This window comes from Dendropsophus ebraccatus, chromosome 7 (assembly GCF_027789765.1).
Source record: "Dendropsophus ebraccatus isolate aDenEbr1 chromosome 7, aDenEbr1.pat, whole genome shotgun sequence".
NCBI lineage: Eukaryota > Metazoa > Chordata > Amphibia > Anura > Hylidae > Dendropsophus > Dendropsophus ebraccatus.
In genome coordinates this window covers 66,280,842-66,293,189 of record NC_091460.1, presented here as the reverse complement: position 1 = coordinate 66,293,189, position 12,348 = coordinate 66,280,842, and the positions used below count along the sequence as shown (strand labels likewise).

At 43.8% G+C, this 12,348-nt stretch overlaps 1 protein-coding gene across 6 annotated transcripts in view; it reads right to left on the bottom strand.

Annotated features, from left to right (window-relative positions):
• PCM1 (pericentriolar material 1) overlaps positions 1-10,896 on the bottom strand; it is an 85,922-nt gene extending 75,026 nt beyond the window's left edge. For 2 of the 6 annotated variants that reach the window (XM_069977696.1, XM_069977695.1), the window contains exons 1-4: positions 10,691-10,896; positions 5,446-5,576; positions 1,757-1,999; positions 1,340-1,612 (exon numbers count right to left, since the gene is read on the bottom strand). In XM_069977696.1, the coding sequence (XP_069833797.1) occupies positions 1,340-1,612; positions 1,757-1,999; positions 5,446-5,541 (612 nt within the window). In that variant the 5' untranslated portion in view covers positions 5,542-5,576; positions 10,691-10,896. Of the gene's footprint in view, positions 1-1,339; positions 1,613-1,756; positions 2,000-5,445; positions 5,577-7,477; positions 7,575-10,690 lie in introns of those variants that run through there. The other 4 variants (XM_069977691.1, XM_069977694.1, XM_069977692.1 and 1 more) reach the window with 3 other exon arrangements.
• Between the last annotated feature and the right edge of the window lie 1,452 nt (positions 10,897-12,348).

Genomic DNA, 12,348 nt, shown 5'->3' with positions numbered 1-12,348 from the left:
CACTGATGAGGGGCAACACCCCGAAACAGCTGTATGTGGATGGTTACCTGGCCTTGGTTTTACCCTTGTCATTACACTGACTTATAGGGCCACTTAATATGGTGGATTTGGTGGTTTCCTAACAGGAGCTGCCCCTTGGCTGGGTCCTTCCCGAAGGGATATCTGGCTAGTCCTGTGTTTTGAGACTCTTTGATGAGGCTCCACGGGCTCCTCTTTTGCATCTTTATGTTCGTGGTAAACGTTCATACACAGTCATGGCACATAAACTAATAATTAATGTATATCTACTTTACGTTGACATTATTTGGTAAACGTCCTTTTGCTTTATAGTATGTTAGAGGGCTTCAAAATTTAGCTGTGATTTTAGTTCTCAAGTTGTTTTGTGGGGCCTGTATGTTAGTTACCCCCATAAATCTCTTCACTGTAAAAACTGCAGCCCTCAAAGTATTCAAAGTGACATTTTGTAAGTTCATTTCTAACTGAGAAATGCAACTCAATATTTATTCCTCTTATTCCAGAAATACCCCATATGTGGCCATAGTACGTCACCTGACTAAACCACAAGCCTCAGACACGATTAGATGCCTTGGCAATTTTGGAGTCTCCTTTTAGAGTTTTTTTAGCTATTACATCAAGTCACAGAATTGATTCCATAGCTCCCAAAAGTCAATCTAAAATAATAAAAATTATAAAAAAAATAAATAAACATAGCCAATGCAGTTAAAGAGATTATCTGGAGATCAGAAAATGTGCACTTTTGCAGGCAATGCTCAACAGCTGCACGGTTTTACTGATGTTGCAACAACATTGTGCAGCTATTGGACATTGCATGTAGGCAGAGGAAGGGAGGAAGTGCAGTGCTTAGAAGAATAGGTGGGACCTTTTCTGCTCTACAGATAACCCCTTTAAAACATTTCAAAAAAAGAAATTGCTGCTGGAAGCTACCAAGCCATTCTCTATGTTAAGGTCAAAAGCTTCTTTAGGCCTATACAGTACACACAGTGTATAAAATAAAAAATAAAAAAAATTATATATATATATATATATATATATATATATATATATATATATATATATATATATATATATATATATAATGAGTCGCCCACACTAATAACCCAAAGAAGCTGCTCATACAGAGGTAAAAGGCAGCACAGGACATATAGTTCTATACTGTATTGCAGATAAGTGCATGCAGGAGATTTAGCATTGAAATGTCCAGCTTTTTGTCTGGATATTGCTGTACGCAGCATTTGGCACAGATGTAGGCCATCTGTTGCACTGTATGTTGAATAAGGTGTAATATAACAAAGGAAAGAAAAAAAAATGTACACTATACCTGACTACTGTCAACAGCTGGCTCCCCACGAGCATCTTCTTCCAATGAAGCTTGGTAATTCTGCAGGAGTTCTTTAGAGAGGGGAGAAGACAGAAAGTCCTTGGGTAAAGAGGAGCCACTGGTTTCTCGCTTTGGAGGGCTTGAAGATGAAGCTTTATCTCTGTTAGTGTTTAACTGTAGTGGTAGAAAGTTGAAAGGCTTTCTGTTCTCTGAAAGTTGGCGCTTATTGTTTGCTGCTGTTGCTCTTCCTTGAGAATCACTCCCAATGCTCCGCTAAAAGGAAATAAAAGAAAACATTCACAAACTGTTGTAAAGCTGTTAGAAATCACAGGCTGGTGAAGAAAAAGATGTTTTTACTGTTGTAAACACTTACAAGGAACACATGTAAATAAATATTTCTATACAAAGTAACAGCACCTGATCCAAATCCCCAAAATTTATTTTCTGCTTCAGTCTCTCCAGTTCTGCTTGTTCTGGGACAGACATCTGGGACATATATCTGGTATGTGGATAAGTGTGCGGTGTTCTTGTCCTCCTACGGCCAACTCCAGGTGAGGACCCGGGTGAGATATCGTTTGTAAGTCGGGACTCACAGTCCATGCCAAACTTTTTCTTGTTCTTTTCTGATGATCTGTTTGCTTTCTTTTGTCCACTCCACTCCTGTTCAAATTCAAAGAGGAAAAATGTATTAAAACTAATAATAATGACAATAAAACTGAAGGACACCAATGGGCCATGTAAATTGTTTGCAAAGCTCTTTACAAAGCTCAGTCAGTCATGGGACTAGGTAAAATCCACAATGAATTACAGCATGAGGCCTTATTCACATGTCCCATAAAGTTGTCCGTGATTGCAGAACCGCAATGATGGATCAACATAATACCCATTGATTTCTATTGGGCTATTCACACAGTCTGTTCTATTGCGGATCCGCAATCCAAACCGGAAAAAAAAAATAAGACGTGTCCTAGTGCGGATTGTGATTGCGGTACGGATTACTAATAGAAGTCTATGGGATCCGTGTTTTTTGCAGACTTCACATCTGGGAAAAACTTGGATCAAATCTAAGCAAACTAAAAAAAATTTCAATATGTTTGCAGATGCGGATACAGATGCACTACGGATGCAGCTACAGACCATTTTTCAGTGATCACGGAGTACAAATAGCGAACCTGAAAAATCACTGAACGTGTGAATAATGCCTAAAGCAAGGGGATGAGGTTACACAAATCTCATCCGCACGCTGTGGACATTTTCCAAAAGGATACCGAGCTCTGGTAGAAATTTGTAGCTCAGTGAAATGTACATTTATGCTGCAGATTTCATATCATTCAATGTAGCGGGAATGAAATCCACATGTGCAATCTGATGTATGTGTTGACTGACCATAGGGCTTTTTTTCACACTACAGTATTTGGGTCATTACGTTCATGAGTCTTTGTATATTAAAACTCAAAACACAAAATAGTTGGAAATTTTTCATAAGACTTTCATAATACTGTCTATGGGCAGCTTCATACAGGACGGATCGCAGTGGAAATCTCGAAGCGAGTTTTGCATTAAAATCTGTTACAATCCAAGGTCCTGTCGGTTCCTATGTGAATACATACAGCGGATCTTTCAGAAAGCTGCGGATGTAAATCACCTGCCACCTTAACCAACACACTGACGATGCATACATCGTTCGTCCTCAATACAGCTTGCTGCACGGGGTCTGGGCTTCCTGCTCTCCAGCTCAGTCAACCAAGACGTTGCCCAGCCACAGTCACTGATTGGCTGGGCAGGAGAGCAAGTCAGATTGAGGACGGGTCATGTAGGCGCCTGCAGCGTGTGGGTTAAGGTGGTGGATGATTTACTTACTCAGAGCGGTCTGAAAGATACGCTTTATGTATTCACATAGGAACTGACAGCACCTTGGATCATAACGGATCTCGCTGCAAAACTTGCAGCGAGATTCCCACTGCGATCCATTCTGTGTTAAGGTGTCCTATAACTGCTGTGTGCACACGTGCTACACATTTTAACTGGAGTTCTGTCTTATTGATAAACATTTGTTTGGTTGCAGTGAAAATGTAACTTCCAGATCTTCGAACGCAAAGGGAGATTTATCAACACTGTTTAAATTTTCAAGATGGTGAACAACTTCATTCTACTGAAATGACAAGAGACTAAGAACCTAATGCACCGCTATACACATGTAGGGGTACATCCATCATAAAAAAATTATCACTCTGTATTCTTTTTTTTTTTAGTTAAATAATCCTGGAAATAATCTCCGCAGCAGGGAAGGGAAAAGTCATGAGAAATTTTTTCCATTTTTGTTTTTTACAAACACAAACGGAAGGTAGTACAACAAATACAACATGGCACACAATTTCACCAGCCATTTGGTAGCTCTGCTGGTTGGTTCTAACTATTGAATGTTGGCTACAGTCCATAAAATGCGGTTCAGATTTATCAGAGGGTGTAAAATACACCCTGGAGTAAACTGTCCATAGCAACCAATCACAGCTCAGCTTTCATCTTACCAGAGCTAAAAGCTGATCTGTGATTGGTTGCCATGAGTGGTGTATATCAGTGTTGGTTGGTTCTTGCCTCCCCCAGTGCACCAAAGAAGCCAATTAGCATATATTGTTTTTAGTGTTTTCTTTTAGAGTTCACTACAACTGAGCGACTGATTTTTTACATAACTTGTTTATTTGTCAATACCTCTATAGAGCACTGCATTCTACCAAATACTGAAGACTGTGAAAGCACAGCAAGACACTGACAAGGCTTGGGTTGTGACTCACGTATATGTTTATTTACTTTTTACCCAACGTGTCACTCCCTACTTAGAACAAAGGACAATGAAAAGCTTCACAAAATCATAGGCATACAACAGTGTATACCAACTACACTATTATGTATACTTTCAGTTCAGAGTCCATACACACTCACAGGATCCGAAGCAGATTTGATGCTGCAAATTTCATGATGTGTTCAGTCATTTAGTAACAATGATATCTGCAGCTTCAAATATGCTGCAGATGCTGTACGTGTAAACTGATCCTTCGGCCCTTATTATAGAGAAAGATTATCACGCAAAAAATTGTTATATCCAGTTAGTAGCGTCTCTACCTCTCAATCATCCCTGAAGAGCGAACTGACAGGCAAAGATTTGTTATTAGTCACGGGCGACTCTCTGCCCAGATGACTAGTTGCTGCCCTTCCCCCAGGTTTGCGCGCTGGGATAAAAATGTTTTTAATGTGTTTAACACTGCATCCATGGAAGGTATGGTAGATCTAAAGGGTGCAGCTGGGAGCTTTATCAACACAATCGCGCCAACTGGTTCCTATTGGAGCACGGGCTGCATGAATATCTCTAAGGATTAACGCACGATTATCAAGCTGTGTAATAGGCTCTGTAAGCAAGCACTAATCTGGCAGGTTAAAGAGGACATGTCACCTCCGGTGCCGGGGTGACAGGCTCCCAGCCCCCCGCTGGAGCACCCTATACTCACCTGATCCCGCTTCTTGAGCCGGTTGGGTGACTGAGATATCAGCGCCCGAAGCCCGGCGCGCGCGCTCCTCAGATGAGTCCAACGCTCATAGAGAATGACAGCTGAGTCCGACGCTCTGTTATTCTCTATGAGCGTTGGACTCATCCGAGGAGAGGGCACGCCGGGCTTCGGGCGCTGTTATCTCAGTCACCCGACCGGCTCAAGAAGCGGGACCCGGCGGGATCAGGTGAGTATAGGGGGCTCCAGCGGGGGGCCGGGAGCCTGTCACCCGACACGGGGGGTGACAGGTTCCCTTTAATGTGTTCAGAACTGCTCCCTCAGCTGTTATTGGTAGGTTGCGTAGTTAGGGCTCTATTACACAGGGCGCTATGACCCTGTGTAATTGGGCCAACAATCAACTGACAAACACTAAACGTTGAGCTAATCGGCTTGTTAAGAACAGTCAAAAAGAAAATCACAGCTCGACGGCCACGCATCTCCTTGTGTGCCCAATTTAATAAAACTGAAAAACTTGATTTTTGCTTATTGATCTTTAATTTCTTGGTAGGTAAAAGTGATTTTCTAATCAAACCCTTCAAATGACTAAACAGAAAACAAAATCACCATATTGTTCAGTCTGTCTTCCAGCGATTCATGACTCCAGTTAGGCAGATCCTGATCAGTAATGGTTTCTTCAGGTGGACCTCCTCCAGTCGCCATAATTTCTTTAAGTACTCAGTAGATAAAATACAAACCTGTATTACGGATAAAAGAAAAACATTAGAGAATCTAAGAAAAATAAACATAAAGCAAAATCAACCCAGGCACACCCTAGAAACTACTATCAAATTATCAACACTTGCAAAGCAGACACTCTCATTCCAAGGTAGCCAGTAGTCAATCATTTGGGTAACATAGCCGTATTAAAGCTATATTTTATTACTATCAAAACTGCACTTGTGGCTAAAAGCCCACTGTATCCAGGATGGATGGGAGATAGACATTGGGTCATAAGTCACTTTGAGTCCACATGTAAACAGCCTCATACCATAACAATAGAAGAGTGCAGCCTGCACCTGTATCAACTGGCGAAGTGATGTTTTTTTGGCAAAAAGTCACGATTTGCGAATGATTTTATTCGCAAATGGCCGATTAGCGAATAAAATATTTGCAAATCTGCACTTTCCGCCGGGGGGTGGGGAGGGGGTGTTCAGGGCGCGGAACGGGGGTGGTGGACTCATAGTCCGTGCGATTCAGCATTCGTTCCGCCAAAAGATAAGCAGAAAACCTACTCCAGCCCTCAGCTGGCTTGGGTTTTCTGCCGTGCGGGGCACCGGCGTGGGGGGAATTTATGTAGAGGCAGTCCGCCTCTACATAAATCTCTGTACCGGCGGAGCTGCGGGGACATTTTTAAGTCTGGCGCAGCAAACGCTGGACTTAATAAATGTCCCCCTATGTGTATACCCAACACTGCACACATTACATAGACACACACACAAGTACTTATACATTATGGAGGGAGATTTATCAAACATGGTGTAAAGTGAAACTGGCTCAGTTGCCCCTAGCAACCAATCAGATTCCACCTTTCATTCCTCACAGACTCTTTGGAAAATGAAAGGTGGAATCTGATTGGTTGCTAGGGGCAACTGAGCCAGTTTCACTTTACACCATGTTTGATAAATCTCCCCCTATGTGTATACCCAACACTGCACACATTAGATAGACACACACACACGTACTTATACAATATGTGTATACCCAACACTGCACACATTAGATAGACACACACACACGTACTTATACAATATGTGTATACCCAACACTGCACACATTACATAGACATACACACACTTGTACAATATGTGTATACCCAACACTGCACACATTACATAGACATACACACACTTGTACAATATGTGTATACCCAACACTGCACACATTACATAGACATACACACACTTGTACAATATGTGTATACCCAACACTGCACACATTACATAGACATACACACACTTGTACATTATGTGTATACCCAACACTGCACACATTACATAGACATACACACACTTGTACATTATGTGTATACCCAACACTGCACACATTACATAGACATACACACACTTGTACATTATGTGTATACCCAACACTGCACACATTACATAGACATACACACACTTGTACATTATGTGTATACCCAACACTGCACACATTACATAGACATACACACACTTGTACATTATGTGTATACCCAACACTGCACACATTACATAGACATACACACACTTGTACATTATGTGTATACCCAACACTGCACACATTACATAGACATACACACACTTGTACATTATGTGTATACCCAACACTGCACACATTACATAGACATACACACACTTGTACATTATGTGTATACCCAACACTGCACACATTACATAGACATACACACAGTGTTCCCCCGTGCTCTCCTCCGTTGTCCCAGGCCCCGCCCCTCCCATATTAGCCTATGAAGTGTTTACAGTCTCCACAGTAACCGCCCGTCACCCGGGAGTACTGGAGATCCTGGAGATGAGCGGGCAGCTCAGTATACGGAGCCGCGATGCTGCCGCTTCCCGGTATATGTATAGAGTACACGGGGCACCCCCGGTACCGCACTCACCAGCCCCGGACAGCCGCTTCTGCCGGACTCACAGCGCCATGGCCGGCTCCACAGGAATGCTCTGTGCGGCGGACCGTGCTGGGGGCGGAGCCGGTGACAGGGGCGGGGCTATTGGAATGGGCGCCGCGCAGTCAATAGGGGCCGCGCTCAACTCCCACAATACCCGTCTAATACTGGCGGCAAAATGCCCGGCAACCTGCGGTACCTGCCGCATTGTGTGTGTACAGTACCGGGGTGCGGAGCCGCCTCCCGCCACACACGGACAGGCAGTAGGTGAGGCCGGTGTAGGGACAGCCATGATGTGTGTACATGCTGCAGGAGCTCCTCAGCAGCACACTGACTGACACGGGGCTATTACCTATACAATGTGACCTGGGGGACAGCTGCCGCTCACCTCCAGCTACATCACGTCCTACCACTAGGAGGCGTTCTACTCCCTTACTAAGGAGCCACTGTAAGAGCTCACTAGGGTCAGGCCCTGGTCACACTGTTCTTACATCCCATTATAAAGGTCCTGTGGTTTATTTATTGTCTTGGATGACCACGCTATTGTGTACACTAATAACGGATACGTTTTGAAGTGTGAACCCAGCCTAATAATGTATTTACACAGAGAGCTTTATCTGACAGATTCTAGAAGCCAAAGCCAGGAATGAATTTGAGAAGAGGAGAAATCTCAGTCTTTCCTTTATAACCTGTTCCCAGTTTATAGTCTGCTGCTGGCTTTGGCTTTAAAGGGGTTATCCAGCGTGGGGGCACTTTTTTGGGAGGACCGGGGAGGAGGTGGCTGAAATAAAAGACTTTCACTTACCTCCCCGGTTCCAGTGGCGGGTCCCGCATCACGGCACTCCGGTCCCCGGCCGTTCCTGGTGTCTGACGCCGCCCACCGGAGCGCCGTGATGCAGGACCTGCCGCTGGAACTGGGGAGGTCAGTGGACGTCTTTTATTTCAGCCACCTCCTCCCCGGTCCCCCCAAAAAAGTGCCCCCACGCTGGATAACCCCCTTAAAGATCTGTCAGATAAATCTCTCTATGTAAACGCAGCATAAGGCTAGGTTCCTCACACAGTATTTTGGCTCAGAATTTTTCAACCAAAACCATTAGTGGATTAAAAACACAGAAAGGCTATGTTCACACACACCTGTTGTTTTAAAGTAACAGTAATCATTTGCCATTAAATGACAGCCATCCACTAAATTTCAGAGTGTGACCATAGCCTTTCTGTTTTCAATCAACTCCTGGTTTTGGTAGAAAAATTCTGAGCAAAAATACTGTGTGGTGGAACACAGCCTAATCCAGGAGAAGCAAAACATGTCTGTCTTCCGTCAGCACCAGTGCAACTCTTGTCCTCAGTTGGTGTGCAGTATTGCAGCTCAGATCCATTAAAGTGAGTGAAGCCAAGGTGTAATACCGCACACAACCTGAGGGCAGGTAGGGCATTGTTTTTGAGGGAAGGCAGTCATGTTTTTCTAACACTAGAGAACACCTTCAGAAATCAAATGGTGCACATGGTGTTACATGGGACTTGGTGTCCAAGCTAGCACAGACCATCTCATATTTAATTTTTACATTTCAGTTGTCACTTTGCTGATCTTCCATACGGAGAGATGCAAGCGGAGTGATGGGTGGTACAAGTACAAGTTACCACGGCAGGTGTTAGTCTCCATAGTCACCACGTTTGGTCTTACCCTGGATAACAAATGGACAATGCTAATAGATAATCAGGTTGGACCTGTCCTAGAAATGGTCAAGGATTCTCCCTCACTGAGTTATAGGACACCATAGCCAAACAGTCTGACAGATCCGCTCTACACTAATGACACATGGTCAGGATAGGCCGCCCCCTCCAGGTTTGTCTGGACGTGGATCAGCATCATGGGGGAGATTTATCAAAGGGTATAAAATACACACTGGTGTAACCTGCCCACAGCAACCAATCACAGCTCAGCTCTCAGCCCTGGTAACATGACAGCTGAGCTGTGATTGGTTGCTGTGAGCAGTTTACGCCAGCGTATATTTTACACCCCTGGGCCCATGTATATACTATAGGAAGCCTTCTGGGTGAAAACCTCTCCAGTAGATTGCAGGCTGTGGTCACATATCAAACATCACAGTGAAAGGCCGGGTGCTCAGCGAAGCCGTGACATGGGGGCAGAGACACAATCCCCAATAGTTATTGTAACTTAAAGGGGTTGTCCAGTGAAAAGCTTTTTCTTTTAACTCAACTGATAAAGTTATATATATATTTGTAATTCACTTTTATTAAAAAATCCCAAGTCTTCCCACACTTATTAGCTGCTGTATGTTCTGCAGGAAATGTTTTATTTTCAGTCTGACACCTCTGTCCAGAGCAGGAGAGGTTTTCTATGGGGGATTTGCTGCTGCTCTGGACAGTTCCTGTCTCGGCCAGAGATGTCAGCAGAGAGCACTGTGTCAGACTGAGAATAAAATATTTCCTGCAGGACATACAGCAGCTAATAAGTATGGGAAGACTTGAGATTTTCGAATAGAAGTAAATTACAAATCTATATAACTTTCTGACACCAGTTGATATGAAAGAAAAATATTTTCACTGGACAACCCCTTTAAAAGTAAAGCTGCCACCTTGATCTTGCCCTCCATCATGATACAGCCCACCCTCCAGCTGTTACTACAACTCCTATCCTGCCTTCGGACACCCATGTTACATATTACATGATAAGATGAGCACACTGATACATATCATTGAAAAATAGTTAGGACACATTGAAAATTATCAGATGAAATCCCTGCTTTATGCTTAGGAGTCCAGTGGGCGGAGCTACAAAGTGATGTCAGTCTTTCCTGCATAAATATGCATAGAGCTAGCTGTCAATCACTGAGAAGGACCGCCCACTGGACTCCATCCATCAGGTTACCCTGTACGTTCCCCTCCTCCTCTATAACATGGGGCTGGCAGGTGGGCTGCTTGTTCGCCATGGACATCACAGTCAGGGAGGATTTGTGTATACACTGCAGTGAGGGTCACAGACTACTGTCTGCACTGCTCCCTCAGCTTCTGTGGTACTACAAGTCCCAGCAGAGCTGCCCTGCTCACCCCTGGAGATGCTGCAGTGCGGAGTACACAAGCCCCCGGGTCTCTGAGCTCCCATCCTCCTCCTCCCCCGGAGCTCGGCCATACTACGAGCCTCGGCGCTTATGGTGACAGCTCCTGGGCTCCACCTCACACACTCACCCGGCGCAGCCTGTGCAGGGAGCTCACCTCTCCGGCCTCCGTCACTCTACGCTATCAGCCGTTCTTCCCCTCTAGCAGCCCGCCATATTGGGAATCAGTTTCGCTAGCTGACGCGTTACGGAAACACGCCGGTTACCCCAGCAACCAAGGAAGCGCCAGACGGGAAGAGACGGCGGGAAAACACTACGCTCTGTCAGGTGATCTCTGACTGCAAGCGCTTTACCGCGGAGCAGCGCCACCTTGTGGTGAGGAGTGATACAGCTGGGAGTACTTGGCGAGCTCTGTAGGACTACTACCGGGCGGATAAACGAAGAGGGACAAGTAGTCTGTTCTGAAAAATATACACCGGTAAAAAGTTTTATAAAAATAACTGCCAATAGCAACCAATCACGGTTTAGTTATGAGCTCTGGTAAAATGAAAGCTGAGCTGTGATTGGTTGCTGTGGGCAGTTTACACCGCTTACACAGTTTACATACATTGATAAATCTGATTCCATGTACTGTATTTCATTATGAATAAAGGTCATGTACCTGATAAGGCTCACATAGCATTTATATTTATCTTTAAACCACATTAACCCTTTGGTGACAGGCCAATTTTAATTTTTGCACTTGTTTTTCCTGAGATCCACATGAGCCCTTATTTTTTGCAGCACCAATTGTACATTGCAATGACAGACTTAATTTTTCCATAAAATACGAAAAGAAACTGGAAAAAAATTATTTGCGAGGTGAAAATGAAAAAAAAAAATTTCAAATTCGGGGGGTTTTGTGTTTACGCTGTTCGCCCTGTGTTAAAACTGACATGTTACCTAAGTTCTTCAAGTGCAATTGGCAACTTAAATAATAATAATAATTAAAAAAAAAAAAAAAATGTGTTTAAAAAGCAGATTTTTTTTGAATTTACATGCTCCTATCCGCAGGCCCTCTTTGAACCCCCCTAGCAGCGCCATGACGTCAGCTTACACCATGGATCATCAAGGAGTAATGCCGTTTTTACACGGAGCGATAATTCGCCCGATTGTACGTTTAACGATTTCGAAGTAACAATTTTTTTTATAACGATCAGTGTTTAGACGGAACGATATATTGTACAGAAAAAAAAAATCGTTTTGCTATCGTTTTAAGATCGCTTAAGCCTACCTCGCACATTAAATCAGTGAATGACTGTTTACACGGAACGATCTGCAAATTTTTTACGAACGACAATTTAAGAACATGTTGTAAGATTAAAATTTCTCGCTCGTCGTTTGATCATTTGCTGCGTTTACACGTACGATTATCGTTCGAATTCGATCGTTATCATGCAAATTCGAGCGATAATCGTTCTGTGTAAACGCAGCATAAAATAGGATAATGACAGATACATTAATGGATGGCAAAATTGATGCAAATGGAAGTGAGAACACAGCCTGACATACACACAATGTCGGGAGATTAATCGCTGTGAGTTCATGAGCAATTTGACCTCATATTGTGGTGCACTGTTGTGAGGCTCGACCGGTCACTTGCCAGATGGTACTGTGTGACGCCACTATGGTGGTGGTTGGTTGGAGTATAGTTCAGCCAGATGTTGTACTGTCCTGATGCCAGTGCCAGGTGTGCACACAGGTATGGAGGCACACCTGCTTTTTTTCTAGTGGCAAGCTATACCCTTT